The sequence below is a fragment of the Chamaea fasciata genome, unplaced genomic scaffold (assembly GCF_029207755.1).
Source record: "Chamaea fasciata isolate MVZ Bird 193981 ecotype frontalis unplaced genomic scaffold, bChaFas1.0.hap1 SCAF_8, whole genome shotgun sequence".
In the NCBI taxonomy this organism is placed as follows: Eukaryota; Metazoa; Chordata; class Aves; order Passeriformes; family Sylviidae; genus Chamaea; species Chamaea fasciata.
Window position 1 is genome coordinate 28,519,596 of NW_027094093.1, and position 23,869 is coordinate 28,543,464.

A 23,869-nucleotide genomic window follows, 5' to 3' on the forward strand; every position below is an offset into this window, starting at 1 on the left:
TTAAAATATATATATTTCTAATTCTTTGCACCTAATAGGGCTTAGGTTCTCACAATACTGAAAAGGTTTGCTGGAGGAAGTTCCATAGATACTTCTGTGAGTAGCTTAAAAAAGGGAGTGATTACTTCTTTTTTCTCCAAATTTGAGGGCAAACAGTGGCACCTTGGGATGGCTGATTTGAAAGAAATAAATGCAATGTTAAAAAAAAAAAAAAATTGGAACTAGTATCTACACGTTGTGAAAGCCAAGAATTTAGAAGTCTGAAAAATGATTTTAGATAGTCATAAGAGATAGATCCATTGATAGTTAGAAAGCACAGAGGTCCATATACAACAGCTGGTGCAGAGTCCATAAACTTAGTTTCTTTTTGCCAGAAATTGAGAGCATGTGCCAGTGTAAGCTATATAAGAACTATAAGTACTAGTCTTATCTTCTCCTCGAGTAGCTGTAGTCATGTGCTGTTGAAGACCTAAGCTTAGATCGGTCTTGGATCTTACCTGGAGTGTCTGTTCACATGTTGCTTCAGCCACATGACATCTAATTCTCAAGAGAGCCACAATGCCAGAATTCAGGCTGTGTTTGTTACATGATGAAACCTTTCCTGGAGTATAAAGTACAGAGAGAGTTTTACCCTTCTTCTAAAATGGAGTAAACTTACTTAAGTACAAATCTGCTTAGTAGTAGCAAAGGGAATAGACTAACTCAATAAATTGGTCCTGCTCTAAACCCTGAATCCCTTTCAAGTTGGGTGTTGTAAGGAGTGTATGTGTGAAATTGAGGCAGGTCTTGTTATTAGCATCCTTCCTGCATGATACTTCAAAGGAGTGAAAAGCACAAGGATGTGTTTGTTTGTATTTTCTGTCAGGTTAAAACCTAGGCCTGTGTATATGATTATGGATCAACTCTCCTGTTAAAACTTGCTTGTTTTCAGCAGCATGTGCTGGATGAAGCATGTCGTGTACTTTGCTGAATCGAGGTTTAAGGTTCAAAGCTGGCACAGCTGGTTACAGCCCCTGGTGCTTCTGCCCCTGCCAAGGGGTCACAGCAGGTCCTGACCCTACCACGGCAGGACTAGAGTGGAGCTGGTTCTACACCAGGGTTGCTGTAGCCTCTAACACAGCAGCCTGGGGACCAGACTGCTTTTCTGTGATTAGAGAATGCTGTGGTTTGTTTGGGTGTTGTTCTTCTCCATTTAAAGTAAGAGAGAAAGTTCTTGTCACTGCATGAAGAATTGAGGGCAAGGCAACGTACTGCCTGCTCCTGCCAGAAGACATTACACATCTAATTTTTTTCTGTCTTGGCTGAGAGGGAGAGGCTGGATGAATTAAATCTCTTTAATCCCCCATCCTCTAACCACATCTGTTTCTACATGGCTGAATTTGGCATGCAGGAATTCTTGAAACTAGCTGAGTCAATTATACTCATTAGCCGTTCAAAATGTTGACCCCTCTCTCCTCCTCTCCGGTGTATAGTTGAGGTCTGTGCATGCTGAGGGTGAGCAGAACTTGATGCAGCTGTCCTAAAGGTAGAACATCTCTGCTGTTTTGTGCTCATCTTTCCTTTCCCCATGTGTTATTAGTCTTCTTAGGATGTCATTTGGGATGTTAATGCCTATAAGTCTACAGCTTTTTACATTGTAACTCCATTGTAAATTCCTTGATTTTATATATTTTTTTCCTAACTAGCTCCTTTCCCCGATAATGCCACTGCAAAACAAATTTCTTCTGGAAGCATTTGTCATCTTCACCCATTAGATCCTTTTTACTGTGTACAATAAGTGTTTTGCTTGCTGTCTGGTGACTGATACATGCTGCCTCTTGTGATAAGACAAATCTTTTCAATATTAGCTGTGCAAGCAGACAGAAACATAAATGCAATAAATGGATCCTGCTGTAAGCTTTGAATCCTCCTGATCCTTGCAGTACCAACTGAGAGGCAGGAAAATGAGCTAAACTCCCCTTTCTGTTGATAAGCTGTTGGGATGTTGTACCACTGCAGCCCCACCAAAGGCAGACAGGCAGCAAAAAATGTCTCTTGAGACCATTCCAGTGATGGGATGTGTCACCAGGTGGGCTGCGAGCCTGCTCCTGAGAAAGTGGAGTACACACCCAGGCTTTTAGATAAACAGTCTTGGTGTGTGTTAGTATAGCTCAGTGCTGTGGCAGCTTCATTCACTCACACTCACACTGAAGGAAGCTCTTCAGGGACCTCACTGTGTTACTGGTGTGGCAGAGATCCTATATGGGAATGGGCACAAACCTACAAGCAATGCCATAGAGAAAGCAGTGGGGTCATTCTGAGTCGTGAATGAACATGGAATACCAGGTATTTTTGTTATGTTTCCTGGGGCACAGACTTCTGAGGATAAAAGTGGTCAAGCCTGTGTTTGCATGTGCAGCTGGGAACAGGGGCTAGTGTGACTGCCAGAATCCATGGAAAGTATCTCGTTCGTTTAGGGGGCTGGAGTTTACTTCAGGCTCAGGTTGAAATCAGAGCTATCAGAGTATATTTCCTTATGGCAAAGAGAGTATATCTGAAAGGGTCTGCTGAAAGGGATTTTTGGTTGCGTGTCAGTCAGGTAAAGCGGTTACAAAGTGTGTGTGTAGGTGTACTCAGTTTGTTGAATGTGGGAGCTGGAGAATCCTAGGGTTTTGTATTTCCCCCTTTTCCTGTCACATTTGCTTCTCTACTCTCATACTTGAAATTGCACTCAATGGATTTTTTAGGTAGGTGGGTCACAGAGGGAGCTGTTGGTGGATTATTCTTCCTTTGACCAAATGAGCAGTTTGATCTGTAAGTGTGTTCATTTGCTTTTGCTCACAGCAAGTACCAGTGTGCCCTCCAGCTAGTTCTGTTACTCAGATACAGTGAAGGGCATGGGAGCCTGACCTCTCCATAAAGAGAAGTCTTTCCTGCTAACCCAGGGACTCGCGGGGGAAGGTCTAGTACCGTTGAAAGAGCTCTCTGAAGGATTCTTGAAGCTATTCTCTGTGTGCTGGTGCACTTCCACTCTGTTTTCCCCAGGCTTATAGTGGGAGTGGGAACTGGTAAGTTGGAGTACCAGTTATGATGAAGGTACACACCCACGTATCACTTGGTTCTGCAACTGGAGATTTGTGCTAATCTGCATTAGAGCAGATGAATATATGGGCAGAAAAGCAAAGGCACTATTTGGATGGGTTTTACATCACAGCATGGATTTGAGATTGGGTGTCTTATGATTTCCATTCGTGTCTCTTTAAAAGCTTTTTCCCCCTGTTCATTACAGTCTCTGGTGGCCTTTCTGAAGGATCCAGAAGGTGCTCCACTGTGGGAGGAAGATCCTGAAGCCAAAGATATTGTGCATGTCGACAGTGAAAAGGTACATGAGCTGGATAGATGTTATGTTGTATTATAAATGTATGGCATATTTATGTAAATATATATCTTTATATAAATATAAAGATATTCTGTTGTATTATAAATACATATAAAACACCATTATTTTGTTCCTTTGGAAGGGAAATTTAAAGCACCCAGCCTGTTTGAAGTGATTTGACAGATTTTGTGGGTTATAATAACTGTAAAGTCCTGTACTTCCCACCCTTCTCTGCCCTGCATGTGGTCATGACCTCAGCCTACCAGCTTCACAGCAAGTGCCAGAGCTTGTGGATGGTGTAGGGGCACAGCCCTCTTTGTCTCAGGGAAGTGGAGCAGCTTGTAAGGTGCAGTCACTGCAGAATGCAGGTAGGAGGTAAAATGCTGCTCTTCAAACTGCAGGTTGTCATTAAACCTTGGGTTCCCTCATGTGCCTGAGGTTAGGAGGTGTGAAGCAGGAAGAAATGGGATGCAGATCTTGAGGGATTTAACTTGGTGCATTAGCTGTCCTCTCTGTGTTAAGTGGGAAAGCAGCGAATGTGATGAAACTACCTTAAAAAGCCAGTGCCACCAGTTACTCATTATGTTCTTTCTGATATAATCAGCTTGGTCTTTTATATTAGTTTTCTAGTCTATAGATTTTTTAAACTTTAATTGATTGGACTCTAGCTGGTATTTTGTAAAGGGCTTTTTCAATTTTCTGGCTTTCATTTTTAATATTAGAAATGGTTATTCTGACATTCAGTTTTTGTAGGAAGATTAATTTTTAATGTTCACCCTCTGTACTCTATTACAAGGCTTCCAAGGGTTGCATTCAATTTGAAAACTTCATCTACTTTTCCTATCATGCTGGTACTGAAAAAATCCTTTTTGCATGGCATCTCATAGGTTTGGCAAGGTTTCACAGTGTGAAAACTGAACTTGTTTTGTTATTATTGAGTCTGACTTTTTGAATTGCAATATGGATTTTGGATGTGTCAGAGAAGAAAGAGTTTCCAGGTAAAGATTCTGCAGTGAGAATGAACTAAACCATGGAACCTCCACGTATTAACAGTGAAGATACTGGTCTAGGATATTCAGCAGATAGCTGAATGTACAATACATTTTGTCATCTTCTTTCAAGTTAAAATTGGGCAAGGAAGAAAAAAAAAAAGAGTCCTGTCTGTTAGGAAAGATGAGCCCTTTTCCCTCAGATCAGTGAGCCTGTGTTCTATGAATACATATATTTTTACAAATTACATCTATTTTACATATATATTTTCATATATGTAATATATGTAAAATAAATATATTTTCTATATATGTAATTACATATATTTTAGTAATACATACATTTTTTTAAAGTTGTAGTACAAATAATAAGAGGGGTCATTGAGTCTAAGTGTGTTTTTATTTTCTCTGGTTCATTCACTAGGAATTGAGAAGGCTTCTGAAAAAGGAAGACAAGCCCTTACTGATGATGTTCTATGCCCCATGTAAGTAGCCCAGCATGTCCTGTCACCTCTTTCCCACTTCTCCACTGAGAGTTGTCCAAATCTGACTAGAGGCTTCACCTGTTCTTCTAATAATACCATCTTGTGCCACCTTTATCACTGAGCTCCTTGTGTTGTTCTGCCTGTTTGTCCTCAGTTCTTCCCTGGTTGTCCGTCATTTGCATCCCAGTCTTGTCTCTTTCTCTTGTGATGATGACTCCTGCTCAATGTTCTTTTAAGCAGCTGCTTTCTATAATTTTGTTACCTGATGTCCTGAAACACTGTGTGCTGCAGGCAGAGGGAACAGTGCAGTTGTCAGGGGCAGGACTATTGTTCCTGCTCCTTCCCAGAGGCACCCTGCACTCAAATGCGAGTGGGGTTTCAGGAAGAGGAGAGCACGTTGGAGTCTCTCCCTTTCTTTTTGTGACCTTGAGCCTGTATTGCTGCTATCTTGTCCTTGCATTGGTTACTTGTTCCTTAATGTTGCAGATTTACAGCTGCCTTTTTGTGTTTCTTGGTGACTTCTGTGTGAGAGGCTTTCCAGCCCTTCTAAGCAAAATTGTTTTGCACTTGAGTTGTTGCTCAGTTCAGGAAGCAGGGAAGCCATGAGAAGAGAATAAGTGTGTGACCTAAACTAGGAAAGCCTCCCAGCAGTGCCCTGATAGGGAAGTTGATGTTAGGTACCGTAAGCAATTTGCTGGCTGATTTTCTTTAAAACTTGTATCCCATGGCAGCATTATCTGGTGTTCCTCAGTGTATTTTCTCTTGTAATTACTGTCTGAAACACCAGTCTACCTTTTTATTCTCATCTGGGCACTGCCAATATGGCCAAAATTGCCCAAGACTTAGTTTGATGCATCACGAAGAGGATGATTTTGCTTTTAATTAAATCACTTGTGGCTCTGTGCCTCCAGACTCTGCAGTGGCGTGGTCCTGTGTGGCCTGGCTGGTGTGTGGCTGTTCCCAGTAGCTGCTGCCTTGGATCAGCGGGAGACGATACGGCTGCTCTCCTGTAAATCGTCCCTTCGGGGAGAGTTGGCCTGCACTGTGCTTTCACAGTTTACCTGTATCAGGAATAATTGTTTTCCACAACTGAGTCTCTTTCTGAAATGTGCCTTATCTAACCCTTCGTTCTCTTTGAACCGTTCCCCCAGAAACCCTCCTCCTTCCAGTTTCTCTTCTTTGAAGTGGCAAAACACCTGCTAGTTTTCAGTGCTGTAAGACTTGTGCTGCTTTCCAAGCTGCTGTGAAGGAAGTCTACTTGTGAGGTTTTTTTTCTTCCTCTGATTTCTCAGTTTGTAACTACCTCATCTTTTATTTAACACACAAGACCTTCTGAATTGGTTGTTGTCCAAATTTTCTTTTCTTGCCCCTTTTACTGGAGACAGAATACATCCAGCAGTTGCAATAAAATACGGGCTTTGAGCAGCTGAAATTATTGGTTTCATACAGGTGTTACCTTTCATAACTGGGAGCAGCAAATCAAGACTGGTCACTAAAAGAAGTTCTGCTTTTCGTTACTTGTAAGGGAGGTCTTTGGCACGAGAGGACATCAGAGGCTTTGTCTGGAAAGCTGTGGGGAAGACAGCTGCCTTATTTCTCTGCTTTGTTGGAAGCAGGGGCTTTAGATTCATTGTGGCAAATTGATAGGAAATGGGCCCTTTCATTACCTACTGGTGCAGAGGGAGATGAAAGCAACCACAGACTTAGATGTAGTTACTTTAATATTTCAGGAATGCCCGGTCTGGGTAAAACAACTCAAAGCAAAGGCTTGCTCTCCTCAGAAGATATTACCTGCCATTTGCAGACGTTTCACTGTACTTTTGGGCCTGTATTAGGAAGTCAGACAGCACTAAAGATGAAATACTAGCTATACTTGAAGGCATTCAGATTTATTTGTAGTTAACTCTGTCAAAGAAGACTCCTGCAGGACTGTCTGGATTTGGCAACAAGAAGGAGCTGTTTATAAACATGATTGAAAGCAAGGCTTTAAAAATGGTGTTAACTAGTGGAAAGACTCATCTGTATTTAATTAAGCTCCCCATTTTGGGACAAAATACAAGAAGAAAGAACAGAAGAAAGTGAGTTTTTTGAGGTTCCCCTTCTATGCCTGTTGAGGGGTATATGTTGCTTGGCAGCATCCTGAACAATATAACCCAGAATTATGAGGACAGGAGAGGGTGTGCTGAAGTGGTTTTGGGGGCAGCAAGTTTGAAGCAGCAGCAGAGCAGGGAAGAGGAGGATAATAGGGGTGGTGGCTGGGTGGAGGAGGCTGGTGTGTGCCTGTGCTCTAGGAGGTACTCCAGGGAGCAGTAAGAGAGTGAAGAGGGGAAGATAGGGAAATCTGCTGCAGGACTTAATGGCCTGAGGCTCCTGAGGAGAGAAGAAATAGAGGATTCAGAAGATGATGTCTCTCAACTCACATCTTTTGATGTCTGTCCAGTGGTTTGGATGAAGCTGCAAGACCTCAGTGGGCCTTAAATGAGTGGTCTGTGCCCACCAAGTAATTGTCATTTTGACCAGCACTGATTTAACAACCTCATTGTCAATTTGAGCGGAGAGATCAAAGATGGAAAGACCACAGAAACAAGAACTCTCCTTTGTCAGATTAAAGGATGTTCTTTTCCAGGCATGCTGATGTGATCCTAAATGAATGGCTGCAAAATCTGTTCCTCCTTTCTGGAACTTATTTTCAAAACTCTCTGTCTGTTAGCCAGAACAGAAGTGTAGACTACTGTCCCATAGTGGACTGAGGCTTTCCAAAATAAGTGTCTGGATTGCTTGGCTCCAGCCACCTTTCTTCCATGCTGTCTGCACTCCTGCCCCTTCCCATCTGTATGCACAGATTTTACTTGGCAGGGATGAAAACTGCTGTTTACAAGGTGATTAACTGCTAATCTGCTTAGCACTGCAGAGCATTGTCAAACAACTCTCACTCAGCACAGTCCAACTACACATTGGTGGTCTTCCTCACTCACCCTTTGTCTTTTCCACAGCACTTTATTGTACCTTACAAGGGCTGTTGCTTATGAGCTATGTCTGCTCAATTAACAGAGCACTGTTTAACACTTGATGTCTGTGTAATGTGTTTAGGAAATGTGTCTCAAATTAATTTCAAAGCCTTGTTAAGCTGGGATGAATCTGAAGTACCTTCCTCCTGTCCCTTCAAAGACCAGAAATGCACAAAGCTTTTTGTTTTGAGTTCACAATTATGACATCTTCTGTTGACTTTTGATATGTGTGTTTCATCTTGTATTCCCCTCTGGGCTCAGCTCAGAGCCTGAGGAATATAAGATGGTTTTACTCTCTTCATACTAGGATGAGAAATTGATATGAAAATGAAGAGCATGAAAAATGTGCAAAAAGAGAGGCTTGTAACAAGTAACATCCTTGGAAACTAATAATCTAATAATGATTTAGTGAAGCAGATAAAGAATTTTGTTTAAATTTTTTAGTATAAAATATTACTTCATGTGCTTTGGAACATAGATACTGCAGAAGAGGCTGAATAGAGTTGTTGGCATATTACTTACACAATTTATTTTTTATCAGGGTGTGGTGTTTGTAAGAGAATGATGCCATCTTATCAGCAGGCAGCCACAGAACTCAAGGGTAAATATGTAAGTGAGACAATGAGATTTATATGACATTTTAAAAATAATTTTAACACTTTTTTAAAGTATATAAACCAACAAATATTTATCAAAATCAAATTATCAATTTTAAAGTAAGCTGAAACAAAGCAGAAATAAACTACTCTGTTCCAGATCTCTTTAGGATTCTCTCTTGGTTTTTATTCTTCTAAAACTTTAGAGAATGAGATGTGAACTCCCTTGCCCTTTAGATCCACTGCAGTTTTTTTTTTTTTCATGGAGATATGGGCTCTGACACTATGAAGATTGATGTTTAGCCTCTAATTTGTAAGTTTGTAGGCCTTTTGAGCTCATTTTGGTAAAGAAAGAAATGTTTGCCCAAATGGGTTTGGTCAGCTTTTTGGCCTGATGTTTCGTAGCAAGGTCAGGGATGGGTGTCCTTATTGCAGTTATTAATACACTTTCCTAGTGGAGAATCACAGTGTTGTGGGGAGGGAAACCCCCCTCCCATAAGCTACTGGTCACCCTCCAGCCACTCAGCATTAGAATCTTACAGTTTAACTGTAGATCTGTCAAAGTTAGCATTGATGTCACACTGATGTGAAAGTAAGTTTTGGCTCTAATAAAATACAGCACTCACGATAATTTAGTTACCCCTTTGTACCTATAAGGTGTATGGATCTCTGTAAGCAGCTCAAAGGCACTTGTCTAGTTGAGGTTTTATAATGTGCTTAACGTATGATTTATATGATGCCAGTAGTACATAAAGGATGAAGAAATAGGATTGTTGTTTCATGGCTTTAGCAGGATTTGGTCTGATCCCACTTCTTGGATGATTCCCTGCTGTGTTCACACGTTTCCTTGTGAGGAAAAGATGAAGCATTGCACTTCATTGCTGGGGCAGCTCTGCCCATTCCTTCTCATGACCACTTGGTGCTGTCAGACTGCCCAACATTCTCCAAACCAGTTGTTTTCAGAAGTGTTTTCTCTAAATCCTTGTTTGCTTAGGGCTGAAATGTGTGGGAGTTATTCAGATTTATTTAGGACATGGCACAAGCCTTAGAAGATCTTTTCAAGAGTGTTTTTGTCCAGCCAGGCAGCACTCTAAGGCCGTCTCCCTCAGAGGAGCCTGTGCTGCAGCCTTTGGGAAGGCACTCCTGCCCTGCGTGGCAGTACATTGTGGGGTGTGGGGTGAGAGGGATTAGGAATGTAAAGCATCACCTGTAGGGACAGTGCCAGAGAGAAGGCATGCTGCAGAGCACTCTGTCCTCCTTGTCCATGTGCAGCTCATTTATTAAATTCAGACCAGAGAATTTAAACTCTAGATCTATTCTGGTTTGATTATTTCCTTCCTCACTTGGAAATCGTTTCTATAGATCCGGGCTAATCCTGCACAGCTGACTGACAGGCCTAAGACACAGTTTTTTGCAGTGGAGTGTTGTAGAGCAGGATCAGTTCAGAGGAGAGTCTGGTTATGCCACTGCCACCCGTGTTTTTCACAAAAATCGATCTGTTTCTCAAAATTTGACCCAATTGGCTTCCTGAGTGGGATGTGTACACGGCTTGCCATTTCTAAAATTAACTGTGCTGTACCCATCATAGATTATTCATGGAGTGATGTTGACCTCCAGATCAGACTTTGCTGCAAAGTTTGAGTGGTTTGGATGATCTGAAGGTTTGGCCTTTTAGTCTGACCTGTTATGAGCTGTCAGGATGTGCTGGGCTCAAAAGTGTATATTGCTGTTATACAGCAGGAAAATTAGGGACAGTATCACCTATTGAAGAGGTTATGAAAGTGAAAGGGTGAACTGTACCTGCCACTGTGTTCCCTTGGGACTGGTTGTTTCTTGTCCCAGTGCTGTTACTGAGAGGAAGGCAGGGTGGCATCTTCAGTTTATATTATGGTTAAATCTTACAATTCCTTTGCACCCGATGCAGAAGGAAAAAGTGCTCCAAATCAGAAGTGGACTTATTTTATCCTTGGCAGGAAGGATTCCTGTGGTTAGAGGGTTTGCTGGACTCTGGTGAGTGACTGTCACCATGGCCCCAGAGCAGGGGGGAACTGGATATTAGCAAACCATTCATAATTTCCCTAATGCTCATGAACTTTGTAAGAGCGCCAGAATGTTCTGCTCAGTGAAGACCAACATGAGAATATGCTTAAGTGCTTTCCTCCTTTGTAAAAAAAAAAAAAAAAAAAAAAAAAATTGGGTTCTGTGAGGTGCCAGATTTGGAGCAATCCCATCAAGAAAACTAAGAATCAAGGTAGGGGGTCACAGTTAAACAGGAATGGCCAGAAGCTCCAAATTCTTGGGCAGCTAGGAAAGGTTCAGGTTTGGTTTAGATTATAGGTAGCTTGTTGGAGAGCAGATAAGTGTTGAAATGTGTCAAGTGTCACTGCAGAGGTGAAAGGAATAAACTGATCTTTGTTTCTGCAATGGCTATTACAAGAGGTAATGTACCTAAATTGGAGTTGGGGTCATTCAGTCATTTGCTAAAAGCAAATTTGCCAAACGTCTGGTAGGAGGACCCTGGCTTTGAGCAGTAGGTGTGTTCTGATGGTCTCTGGCAGCCTGATATTTCATAATTCTGTGATTATTGGCCAGCTAAAGCTGTTACTCTTGTCAGTTAAAACAAATCCCGTTGTAATAAGCTTTTTGCTAAATGCGCTTCATAAAATGTAATGAACACCAGAATGAATCCAGGTTACTGACTTTTATCAATCACCATTAGATGGACACAGTGAAATTGTCTGACATTGCCAGGAATGCCCATTTAAGTCATAGGAAATCCTCTGAAAATTCACAGTAAACATGGGATCTGGTAGGCTGGCGTTAATTAGGGAATTAGTTAACAACACCGGTTCTTGCTTTATAAAGCAGCCATTGTATCTTGATCCTATTGCATTTACCTGCCTTTAGGTGCTGACATGGAGGATAAGGACAGGGGAGAATTGAGTCTAGATAAGCTCATATGAATTAGGTCAGTCTAGTTGTTTGAACTACAAGGAAAATTCAAAGTGGAAGACTAGGCCAGCAAGTATAAACCTTACCTCCTGTTCTCTCCTCTGTTCAATTTATCCTTTCTTAGGATAGGGAAGAGAAAACAAAGTATCTTTTTGTGACTTTCCAGCATATTCTTAGGAATGGCTGACCTTCAAATGAGGATTTTCTGCTTTAAGATTTATTTCATGCTGGCTCTGAGCACATTTGGTTGGTCTGTGCATTGCTGCAGTCAGGAACATGGTATTAAATTCTGATGTGGTATTTCAGCTGGAAGGAGAAAATCCTGGTTTTGGAGAGGGAAGGAGGAGGGGGTTGGATTAAGACCCTGCTGCTAAAATGATTTAAGCCGTCAATGCCATTAAACTAAGTTAATCAGGAAGTGGTATCTCAGCAACTTGCTGGGTCCAGGTTTGACAGCAGAATGACCTCTGTGTGAATTGCACACCCACAAAAACTTGGAATCAATTCCATCTTCCAATTTTCATGTCAGAAATATTTGGAAGACATTTGGACAGGGCACAGTGTAAGTCACAGGAGCCCTGAGCCTGAAGCTCAAGGACTGTTGAGATGAAGGGTAGGTTGGGACGGAGGAGGGAGTTTTTGTTTCTCATGCTAGTCTGAAAAGCTGCTGTGCTTCTGTGCCTCTCTTTCGAAGACTGCAGGACAAAGTTAATTCTTAACTCTCATTATACCCTGCCCTACCTAAGTTAACATATTTAAAGCATATAAATGCCATGTGCCATTTCCTGAGCTCATGGAAATAGAGCACGTTTTATTTTCACATCAAAGTCATGCTGATTTCCCCTTGCCATTCACTAAGTGCTTTTTTGAACTGGGATAATGCCCGTGCTTGTGGTTGGTTAGACACTGACATGTTGGTTAGACATAGACAAGTTCATTGCTGGAGTGGAAACTGAGTGGAGCTGAGGGTAGAATTTCTGGTGTTCTGTTAAATGTTTGGGTATGAACTAAGAACCCTTTTTTTTCCTACTTGCAGAGGAAGAAAAAAATCTAGTTGTAGCTTAAAATCCAGATGTGCAAAGAAGAGCACCAGTGCTGCAATTGAGAGGATTCCCTTTAGGTATTTTTGTTATTGGGTGCATAAAAAGAAGCAGAGATGCTTCCAGAGCCATGAGGAGGTGACATGCTGCCTGGTGTGTGTTTTCTCTGGTTTAGACTCAAGTATTCTTCTGTTCCCCCTTGCACAAAATCAGGAAAACATCAGTGCAGAGAGCCCCTTGCTTGACAGCTATATGAATGAAATCAGAATCTGCCCAGATTGGAGTGGGTTTTACTTAAATCTTCAAACAAATGGTGTGATGTTCCTGCTGTATTGTAAGAATCAGTAAGATTATGCTCTGTTTTTCCAGGTTCTTGCGGGGATGAATGTTTACTCTGCTGAATTTGAAAGGATAAAGGAAGAATTCAATGTCCGGGGATATCCTACAATCTGCTATTTTGAGTCGGTTATGTTTTTCAACTCTTTTAGAAATCATGCACCCTTATATAATTGTGTGTTTTTATCTTTTAGGGCAGGGACTGAACCTTGTTTTGTTGCTTTAACAGGAAAGGAAAGTTCCTGTTCAACTATGAGAACTTCGGTGCTACCGCAGCAGATATCGCAGAGTGGCTGAAGAAGTAAGGCGTTGAACTTCATGGACTCCACCTTTTATGTACTCTTCATTATTTACAGAATGTAATGGTTTAGGAACAGACATCTCTCCCTCCTTCCCTCTGCTCAGAAGAGCAAACAAAACTACCCTGCTGAGATCAGCTAAACTCATACAGAGAGATAGACTAATGTTTGGTTTTTTAGCATGCATGCCTTGCATTTCACAATTGCATTTTGTCTGTAATAGGAGACTGATTGTGGACTAAAATAAGTGCAGATACACAGATCTCAGCTTCATTAAAAATGCTAGCTTATATTTCCAGCGATCTTGGGTGCTTGAACTTAATACCTTGCAAAAGGTTTGACTGTTGTTGTGGTGTTAAAAATGTATATGCCAAGTGTGCAGTTCCTGCTGGTTCATCAGCCTTTAGCTGAAGCCTTTAAAGTGTCTTGCAGTGACAAACTGAAGATCAAGGCACTCTGGATAGTAGTCACTTTTACAACACCTGTGTTTGCTGTCATGACATGAAAGCGTAGAAAGCACCTTGTTCTGCCTCAAGAGAGCTATTTGCAGTTATAAACATTTTGGGGGCTGAATGAGCCTGTGGGACTAGCAGTTCAGAGGCACACAGGAAGAGTGTGTGTGTATAGCTGCTCTACAACTGGTGCAAATCCCCACATGGTCAGTGAAGCTGATGGAGCAGCTGGAGAGAGCTGAGATAATCTGGTGATGGAGAAATCCCATTTGCAGATAGCCCAGGCTCTTGGGCATGGTGTCATCTTTGTAACCCTCCCTTGTTTGCTGCAGTTGTGGAGACAATATTGAAATGAAGCTAATGAAAGGAAACAAACACGTGGGAAGGAACAGACTCTTGCAAACTATTGCGATAGTACAGCTTAGCAAAATTGGCTCAGAATAAATGTATTTTTGCTGTACAGTGGGGCTGTGCTGGGGATGTGCACATGGTTGCAGGTAGCCCAGGGTCTCCAGCAGCAGTAGGCTGAGTGCTTCAGATTTGGAACCCACAAATGAAGTGAGAGCAGCATCCTGTTAGCATCAGGAGCTACAAACACTGCAAGTGAGTACTGCCCAGTGGCTCAAACAGGAAGAATTCAGCCAGAGTCATTAAAGCCTCCTGTAGTCAATTAAGCCTTCAAATGTGAGTGATCAAGATGGCAGCTCCAACTTGAAGGCAATGATCATCCCTTGGAGCAAGGATATGGCTTCATCACCTGCACTTTGTTATGCTTTTCAATTCTGCAAGGATGTGGTTATCTCTTGGCTACCATACGTGAAACATTAGCTGTTTGGGGTGTTTTTTTTCCCCTGTCTGCCCACATAATATCCAGATAATCCCTGCAATATGCAGTACCTTTATATCAGTGCTGTGACAGCAAGTGAATGCAGCTACTGGAGGCAAAGCAGAACAGCTGCAAGCTCTTTCCAATGATAATCTCTGCTAACAAGCCACTGTGGGCTTTGGCTGATACTTCAGCAGTCCAGAGCTAAAGACAGCTGTTTGTCCTCACTTAGTGCATGCTTATTAGTTGCCCAAAAGATGATGTGCGCAGTAGTCTTGTGCCTCTGTTTTATATAATAAGTACAACTTTCAAGGAAGCCACATTGAGTAGTTATGTGTACTTACATTTTGCCAGTAATTGATGCTTAAATTATGATAAATTAAATTATTAATAAAACCACATAGAGTAAATATGCTACATACATAATATTATACTATTCTGAGGAATCTGGAGTAGAGGTAGGTAAAATGGTATGGCAAAGGCTTTAGGAAAGCCAGGGAATGCAATGAGATAGCTGCAGGGTGTACAGGCTGTGTTTCAGAATAGCACAATATTAAAATATTGAAAGGTTGCTTTTGTACAGAATGTTGCTCAGAGGACCAGAGCATGGCAGGGCTGTGGCAAGGAAAGCCAGTGCATTTTTATACTGTGCATGCATGTCCTGTCATTGTAGAGTCTTGAAAGCAAATCCAGCAGACATTGAGCTGTATGAAATGGTCCATTTTGTGTGGACAATAAGTACACTCTGCAGAAAAGCAGCTGTTTTCCCTCTCCCTCTTCTTGTTTTTTTTTCCCTTTAAATATTACTGGTAAAGTGCTGAAAGTGGATGATCTTAGGCTCATTTATGGAGGAGAACATGGTATAACTTAATGAAAGTTAATTTTTTTTTCTACCTATTAGAGGTGCTTCTTATGCTGAAGCGTGCTAATGCATCAGTCTTACAGATGCTTCGCATTTCTTATCTTCCTAATAGGCACTGGCTACTGTGTTATGGAGATGCAGATGTTTTCATGAGATGATAGAGATGAACCATCATACAGCCTTAATCCAACACATTAGAGATGCTATCTTGTACATACCACTTTTTTGTTAAATCTGATACACAGCTGGATCAGCCTCAGTGGTAGGCAAGCCCAACAGCTTCTTGCTGCCTTCAATAGCTGCATAGTTTGTCTTGCTGTTTTTATAGGTTCCCCTCGGGCCCTTCCTTAGCATCAGCTACTCTGTTAAATCAAGAACCTGTTCTGTACTCTCAACTGAATTAGCTTTTGCTAACTCTTCTGGACTTCTGTCATCCTAGTCAGGCGTTGGGTGTGCCTTGTCTCAGCATTAAATGACATTTTAAATTTTGCTTGTTGTTTTCTCCGGGCCTTGAGGTGTTTCTTACCACCTCCTGTATAGGCTCATTAGCATGCACAGCATTTTAAATTAGGCTATTTGAATAAACATCCCGTGCCCTGCTTTACTAATTCCTGACTGAAATAGGTCATGCCAGGCCCTGCCAAACACCACCAGTGCTTTGCAGGCACTGTGTCCATGTTCATCATTCTCTGCCTACTCAACCCAGCTCCCAAATCCATTAAGTGTCATGGTGGTTGCTGGAAAGCCTTCACTCTGCCACGGTACCTGGACATTACTGCTCTCTGGGCTGCTTGGCCAGGTGCAGCTCTGACCTCTTACTTTAATGTTTGCTTCTTGGTTTGTTTATCACAGAAGCAGCAGCAGAGGTGTGCATCACAGTTCTGCATGGATTGCTTAATTCTTGGATCACACCCATTGCTTACATCAACAGAATTTGCTATCTGAATCTGTGTATCTCTACTGCTTTTTTTTTTTAAATCAAACTAGGCTTTCAGCCTAGAAATGAGTAAGGCAGGATAAGTGAGTTATCATCTGTTTGCCATTCCTTGTTCCAGGCAGCTAACACAATAATACATTTTAATCAAAAATAGTAAATCTACTTTCAGCAGAGATGGGGCCACATCCAGACCTGTACTTTGCCAAAGAATTTGGGGAATTTTGGGGGGTATTTGGAACTCATTACTGCAACGGACAAAAATAGCTTCAAAGTCTGGCTCCCAGTGTTCATATGTTTGGGTGTCTTTTCTGTGAACACTGCTTTAATAAATAAAATGTCAATTAGCATAGTTTAGTTCACAGCTGCCAAATTAATTCTCTTTTTAATGTACATTAATAAAAGCCAAACCCAATTGTTTATTGGGATGATGAGCTCCAGAGGAGCTTAGGTTCAGTTTCCAGACTTGCCACTGTGTTTTTGAGCAGTCTCTGTGGCTCTGACCCATCAAAGAGAGTTGAACTCAGTTGCAGTCATGGTGAAGTTGGTAGAACACATCACTTGCCTTTTAGGTGAAGCATGCAGCTGAGTATCTTTGCTGAGTTATGCCTACAAGCCCACTGCAGAGTGAGGACATAATGATGCTTCCCTGGCTCACAAGAGCTGTTCAGGGGAAAACCGTGGATTCCTGGGGAAGTAGTGTGTGTAGCTGGCTCATGGTCCCAACATTGCTCCTCCTTTCTCTGCTGGCCCTAATCATGCTGTCAGTATCCAAGGTGACAGGTTAAATTGGCTGTTTCTGCTCACTGCTTTTTTCTTTCATTTGCAATGACTCCTGTGAACTACAAAGTGGGAATGCTGTGAGAAAGGGAGCATCCTGCTGAGGAGAGTAAAAGAGAAATAGAAAATGCATTTGATTTCTATAATGTATTAACCAAGCAGTCTGGCTATCTCCTTGCTCCATCCCCTTCCATTGCTGATCTGTTCTCAGGAGCTTCTTGCAGATTTTTTGTTCCTCCTCCAGTTTTATCTGTGTTTCAGTGCCTGTGAGTTCTGGATGGGTACAGTTATGGAAGCTGTTCAGTAGGGCTGGTGTGTCAGACATATGTGAACATCTGCACAAAGTGGTTCCTTACGGTTTGACTTGCCAAGATGACTGCTCAGCACCAGAGAGCTGCCTTTAAGCTGTGTCTGTTTGTCTTGTAGCCCACAGGCACCTCAGCCACAAGCTCCTGAGACTCCCTGGGCAGATGAAGAAAATGTAGTTTATCACCTGACCGATGAGGACTTCGACAAGTTTATAAAAGATCATTCATCTGTGCTAGTGATGTTCCATGCACCATGTGAGTTTGTTTTCTCTTCTGTACTCTGAGCCAAGTGCTTGCTAATGAAATCAGTGATGTTTTTCCATGGAAGTTTCACAGAACCATGAACTCAAAAGTCCAGGCTTTTCTTGTTTGTGATGATTGTTAAATACACAAGGCATGAAATGTTTGTGAAGTTGCTGACTTCACATGTAGGATGGAGATGTGCCTCTGGAAGAGGGGCACTTTAAAGGCTGAGTCAAAACATAACTGAGGAGTCTAATGATGCTTAAATAGTCTGGGTACTCCGCACTTTACAGCATGCTTTCCCATTTTCAACTTCTCTTCATTATTTTTTGCTTTCAAAGCAGGACTCTGGTTGATTGAACAACTAACACAACTTGAGAACCCTGAGCTCCTGGGTTCTTGTCCATGGCTGCTGCTATGTCATTTTGAGCATTTTCACTCCTCTGCCGCAGTTTCTCTGGCAATGTGAAGGGTGATTGTCATTATGTATTGTGCTGAACTATGCCAAAACAAGGCCTAAGTTTAGAAAGACTTCAAGACTTGTGATAACTAATGCAGAGTTGGTGGTGATACTACTTACTATTCTGCTGAGAATGCCTTGAACTGATCTTTTTCATGACTTGAGATTTTAGCTTGACAAATAAAATGCAGTGGGTTGCCTTCAGGAAGCTATTCCAGCCCCACTGCCCTCCTGCATGCTGTTGGGTGGAAGAGAGGAGTGCATTAACCTCTTAGTTCACTGTGGATATAACTTGCTTCAGCTACATATCTGGTTCTTCCAATTGTTTGAGTCTGTGATGGACAGTTCAGGCTTGAATCTGCTACTGTGACACACAGCTTCTGTCTCCTCTTGCTGCTGTGCTGGCAGCAGTACTTGGGTGAGATGTTCATTTTCAAGGGCATAGATTTAAAGGTTAGGACTCTGGAGGCAGACTCTGTGCTCACAGCTGAGGGTCTTGGCACTGAGTCTGAAATCCTGCTTCCCTTTGAGCCAGCAGGAGTTAGCTCTGAAACGCCTTTTTTTGCAGGTCTGCTCATAAGACTCATTTGAAAAACATACCATAATGAATTTCCTCTGCCTGATGAAATGTCTAAGAATTTGGTCCACTGAAGCAGGGGACTGACTGCTGTTTTGTCACTGTGTTCTCTGGATTATTTGTACAAATGAAGGTGGGACCGGAGATGAGCGCCTGGTCTGAAACCCCAAACACAAGTAGCAGAACTGATGAGGCCTGGTTTACCCAGGAGTTATCCTTCGTTACCCAAAGACTTCCTTCCCCAGATTTCCCTGCACCCCGGTGTGTAACTGGCAGCATGGGCAGCTGCTCCTGAGCATTTGTGTGCTTGCTGAGCAGCTGCTGCCAAGCACAAATGTAACTCCTAAATTTCCCTCCTTTCTCTCTCTCTGCACAATGGCATGGGAGGAGTGCCTCCTCTCTCTCAACATGTTCACAGAGATTTAGCAGTACTTTAAAGCTTTGCCTTTTTCTGAGTTTGTAAATGGGCAAGTGGTCGTGTATTCAGGAGGAGGAAGAGGGGGAAGACATCAACAGTTGGCCCTGTAAAACTTATTCCTTTAGGAAGCCAGATTAAATATAGATGAATACATACAACTGCAATCAAATTTTATAGTAAGTTCAAGTTAGTTTTAAATCTCAGTATGATTCTGTTCAGTTTTTGGTGGTTTTTTCAGTATTTTCAAGAACACAGGTAGCACAGTTTTAGGAGTAACAATATTGCATTAGTTATTTTGAGAGTAGGGGTGCTTCCAGACAGGTATGTTTTGTACTAAGGGGCATTCTGCACTAAGGTACAGCAGTACTTTGGCAAATGCTGTTTTAAACGTAAATCAAATGCCTTAGTTGGGCTGTCACAGTCTTCTGATAACAGTTTCCAGCTGCTCAAAACTGGGATAAAGAGTGTTCCTTGCTAGAACAACTCCATTTTAAATGCAACTCAACTATTTGGGCATTTTATTCACATTCAGGTGGTAATGGTGTGCCTACGTGCAGAATCCAGCTCGTACATGTGTAAAAGATGTGTGCTGGTAAGAATCCTCTCTGGGCATCCTCAGCAGAGAGTATGAGGCTTGCAAACTAATTAATGACAGACAACTATAATAAACAGTTATCTCCATGATTAAAAGCTCTTCTCTTGGCACTTCTTAAATGTGCTAATGGTGTCACTTTATGAATATTAGGAGATAAATTGTTCCAGTAAAAGAAGAGGTAAACCAGTGAGCGTCTCACTTTTTTTAACCTTGGCAGCTCAGGCTGAGGAAGTTTTTTTTCTAAAAACTATGTATTAATAATAAAAAGAAGTTGAAACATCTATAAAATAGGCTCATAACACAGGATATACTTCTGTGTAACTAAGAATAATCAAGGGGATTTCAGCACTGGCCTGGAATTAGCAAGTACTTAAAGTCCTGTGTCACCACACAGCGTACATGTGACTTGGAGTTTTTCTGGCACACTGTTGTGGTTTAGCCTCAGCCACAGCTCAGCCCCACACAGCTGCTCTGTCATGGTGGGATGGGGGAGAGTCTGAAAGCCAAGAAAAGTCATGGGTTTGTGAGATAAAGGTAGTTTAATAAGAAAAGCAAAAGCCATGTACGGGCAAACCAAAACAAGGAATTTGTCCACTACTTTACATTGACTGGCAGGTGCTTGACCATTCCTAGGAAAGCAGAACTTCATCACACACACTGCTGACTTGGGAAGACAAACTCCATCGCTCCAAATGTCCCCCCTCTCCCTCTTTCCCCAGTTCTGTATGCTGAGCAAACCATAGGGTCTGGGATATCCCTGTGGTCATTTGGGGTCTGCTGTCCTGGCTGTGTCCCCTGACATCTTCTTGTGCATCCCCAGCCTCCTTGTGGTGGGATGAAGTGGGGAGCAAGAGAGGTCTGGATTCTGTAAGCACTTCCCATCAATAGCTAAAACATCCTTGAGTTACCATCACTGTTCCCAGCACAAATCCAACTCATGGCTCAATACCAGCTACTGTGGAGAAAATCAACTCTATCCCAGCCCAAACCATCACACATACATGAGGAGCTGTTTTACTAGAAGGGAGTTATTTCAGTGAGGCTTTAATTGCATATTCAGATGGCCAATGCATTAATGGAGTGTAGTATGAAAAGATGAGTGGGAATTGGCAGCCTTTTATCTGCCCCCTGCCCCCAGCGCTGAAGGTACAGCTGAACCAAACACATCCCAGGTAAATACCTGTAAACTGCACCATTAGGCACTGTGATGGATGTGGCCAGTTGGGTCTCCATGCCTGTGGCTACTAATGATCATCCCTGAGGAGCACACTGTAATTATTTACAATCAGTTGCACTTAGTAGCCCAGTCAAAGGCATGGCAGCATTTGAAGTGCTGCCTAGCATAGCTAAGTACAAGGAGAGCAGCTAGTGTGCGTTTTTAAACGCATCAGGAAGGTCTGCAGCAAGCAGCTTGCACCTCTTGGGATCAGAGACACCATACCTTTTGTGCAGTAATTTATCACAACCATTAAACAGAAGATGTGTTGCCTCAGGTCATTACTGCTGGCTCTGAGCAACATGGGTGAGTGTGGGTGGGCAGGATGAGTTCATCCTGCTTTCATTTCACAGGTCACTGGGGACACAGGGCAGGATTTCTAACCTTCTGAAACTCCTTTATAAAGCCCTTAAGAGGATGTTCAATAAATCTGAATATTTAGCATAGGTAAACACTGGTGACCCAGCCAGTCAGGGTCTGAAGGCACTCTCCTCCCCAGCCATCTGTGAAGGGTGTGTAGTGTTGTGCTCCTTACCTAAGCATTTTGCTGAAATTTCATCATTTCTCCCAAAGGATTTGGAGTTTTTCCTTGGATTGTTTGTATTTGGTAACAGGAGATAGCAGTCATGTTAGCAGGCCTGTTTCTGAGTCTATAACAAAGGATTTCTTGCACCAACCAAAGTTATTTCTGTACTATAACATAACTAAAGGCACTGTTGCTGATTATGATAAGCTTCTGCTAGCAATGAGAATAAAGACTCCGTGTCTGTATGTGCTGCTTGATATCTGTGCCTACAGCTGATCGATTTATTTAGATGCCCAAGGTGACAGCTGGGTTCTGAATGTCTCTAAATATGGGTTATGCTGCCAGTCAGGCGTTGTTAAATGCTTTAGTGTCATGGGGTACTCACTGGGACTTAAAATGCTCCTCTGTCACTTGATCATGAAAAAAAAGCCCTGTTTGTGTTTTCATTTTCCTCATCAAACTGTTTGCTGAGTCCAATGCAGTTTTTAAAATAATTCTGTCCAAAATATTTGCCAAATTAGTGAGGATTGCAGTCTTTCTGACTGTTTTGTTGAAGGAATAAACTCCCTACACATTTATCCTTTCTACATATTCCTCAGCATTTTTCTCCAAATCACATCTCAGTCACAAAGTAAACCCAACCAATTCACTGATAAGTCAATTCAAATGCCACTGAAAGGTGTTTAAAGTCCAGGACTGAAATTCAAGTCAACTCAGAAATGGTTTCTGGAAGTGTCTGCTGTTCATGCACAGGAGTTCCTTTTCATTATGTTTTGTTAACACAAGTGACACTGCTAACATTTTAAAGGGTACCTGTTCTTGCAGCGTCGTGCAGAATAATGTCCTGGTGCCTCTGTGAGCTGTAGCCTCCCTCCGTACCTTCAGCAGGCACGGGTCTGAGGAGTCTCTGATGCTGCCTGGTGGCTGTAGTCAGTCACCCCAGATGTTTACTTGGGGCTGCTTTGCCCTCCCTCATACCCCATTAGCCAAAGTTTGTGGTCCAGTACTGATGCCAGAGGTAACAAACAGGAGAAAAAAGTGCTTGAGTGTAGTGTTAGTGTGAGTGAGCTTTTGCTTTTTAAAGGATTAAACAATTCAAATGTTTTCCTGCAACGTTTCTTCCTTGTATGCGAGCTTAAATTCAGGTTAAATCTGTGTTCTTCTGACTCCTCTTCATAGGGCTCCTTCAGAGACTCTCTAAGCTGATTGCAGGACTTAAGGTTAGAAAAAATGTCAATATCCTTAGTAGGGTATTGGAGCCGTTGTGGTTTTTCCTCCACTGATAAAGAGGGAAAGCAGGGAAAATGCAGCCTAATAGACCTTTGCTTGCTTCCTCTCAGTGGAAGGGAGTGCAGAAATAACCCTCGAAATGATAAAGTGCACCACAGTTTTCATGTGATGATGAAATGTCCATGAAATTCCTTTCCTGTCCTCAGATATTTTCTCTCCCTTTATAAACCGACCCGATAAATTATGCAGTTGCTGCTTTCCAATGTCAGCTATTCAGCTGTTCAGGGTTTTAATTGCACAGGGAGTGGTTTTATCAATTTAGCTTTGAAAAACAGCTTTTCACACCCTTCACTCCTTCCCTCCTCCCTCCAGTGCATTTAAACCCAAGGTTTTAAGCGACTTTGTGAACTCATTATTAAGAATCCCAAGCAATTAGCCCAGTACAAGAAGAAGGCCTCAGCTTCTAACCAAGTAGTGAACTTGGCTCTCTCCCTGCCAGCACACCATCACTGGTTTCAGTGGCCTTTTGTTTCTTACTGCTGCATATGGTGAGATTGGGATGTGGGAATCCATTGCTCACTTTAAATATGAAGCAAAGTGAACCCAAAATATGTGCACAAAATCAAATCTATTTTTTCAAACCATGTTTTACAACTATAAATAAATAAGTCTCCCTTTCAGACCCCCACTGGTTCCTTTTGAAAACAAGCTATGTTGCTGTGAGCTCTAATTGGGATGTCTGTTGGCAGCATCAACAGAAAGGCCACGAGTTGAAAAGGCTGAAGAATAATCTACTCTGCAGCCTGAAAAAAATGGCCTTTCTAGCACAGGTCAGCAGCAGCCTAACATTGGCAGCCTGTGATAAATAAAGAAATTAAATTACTTATAAATAAATAAAGTTTTCCCATGCTATTTCATGATTCAATCAAAGATTTTTTTTTAAATGTCAACCAACACAGTTGTTCCAGCAGTCTTGTGGGTTATCCAATCATCCAGCAGCACTAAATGTGGATGGAAACATCCTTTAATTTTCATTCATCCCTGTCATATATGACACTTGTGATTTTCAAAATAAAATGTTGGTTGTGTTCGGTGGCTACATGGAGAGCCTTTGGCATCTGTCTTCAGATGTAGGGGCTCTGGGATAAAGGCAGACAGTGGGTAGCAGGGAAGCTGGTTTTGAGACCTGTGCAGGTCTGGGTTACTGGGAAGTTTGTAGTATGTGAGGCAGGTGATGCACGTGGAATCTGGTCAGATGCCAAATCCCCGTGATGCAGGTGCATATACTAGCCCATAGGAAGCCACACGGGGAGACATTTATGTGTCAGGGTGCTTGCTGTGGGCTCAGTCCTGTTCCTACCAGACCCTGTGAAAGCGTT

General features: G+C 42.1%; 1 protein-coding gene across 3 annotated transcripts in view; it reads left to right on the top strand.

Moving 5' to 3' along the window:
• Positions 1-23,869, top strand: part of PDIA5 (protein disulfide isomerase family A member 5) — a 97,897-nt gene that overhangs the window by 32,470 nt on the left and 41,558 nt on the right. For all 3 annotated transcript variants that reach the window (XM_066190268.1, XM_066190265.1, XM_066190266.1), the window contains 6 exons: positions 3,269-3,361; positions 4,772-4,832; positions 8,382-8,449; positions 12,798-12,889; positions 12,994-13,065; positions 17,344-17,480. In XM_066190268.1, coding sequence (XP_066046365.1) covers positions 3,269-3,361; positions 4,772-4,832; positions 8,382-8,449; positions 12,798-12,889; positions 12,994-13,065; positions 17,344-17,480 — 523 coding nt within the window. The remainder of the gene's footprint in view (positions 1-3,268; positions 3,362-4,771; positions 4,833-8,381; positions 8,450-12,797; positions 12,890-12,993; positions 13,066-17,343; positions 17,481-23,869) is intronic.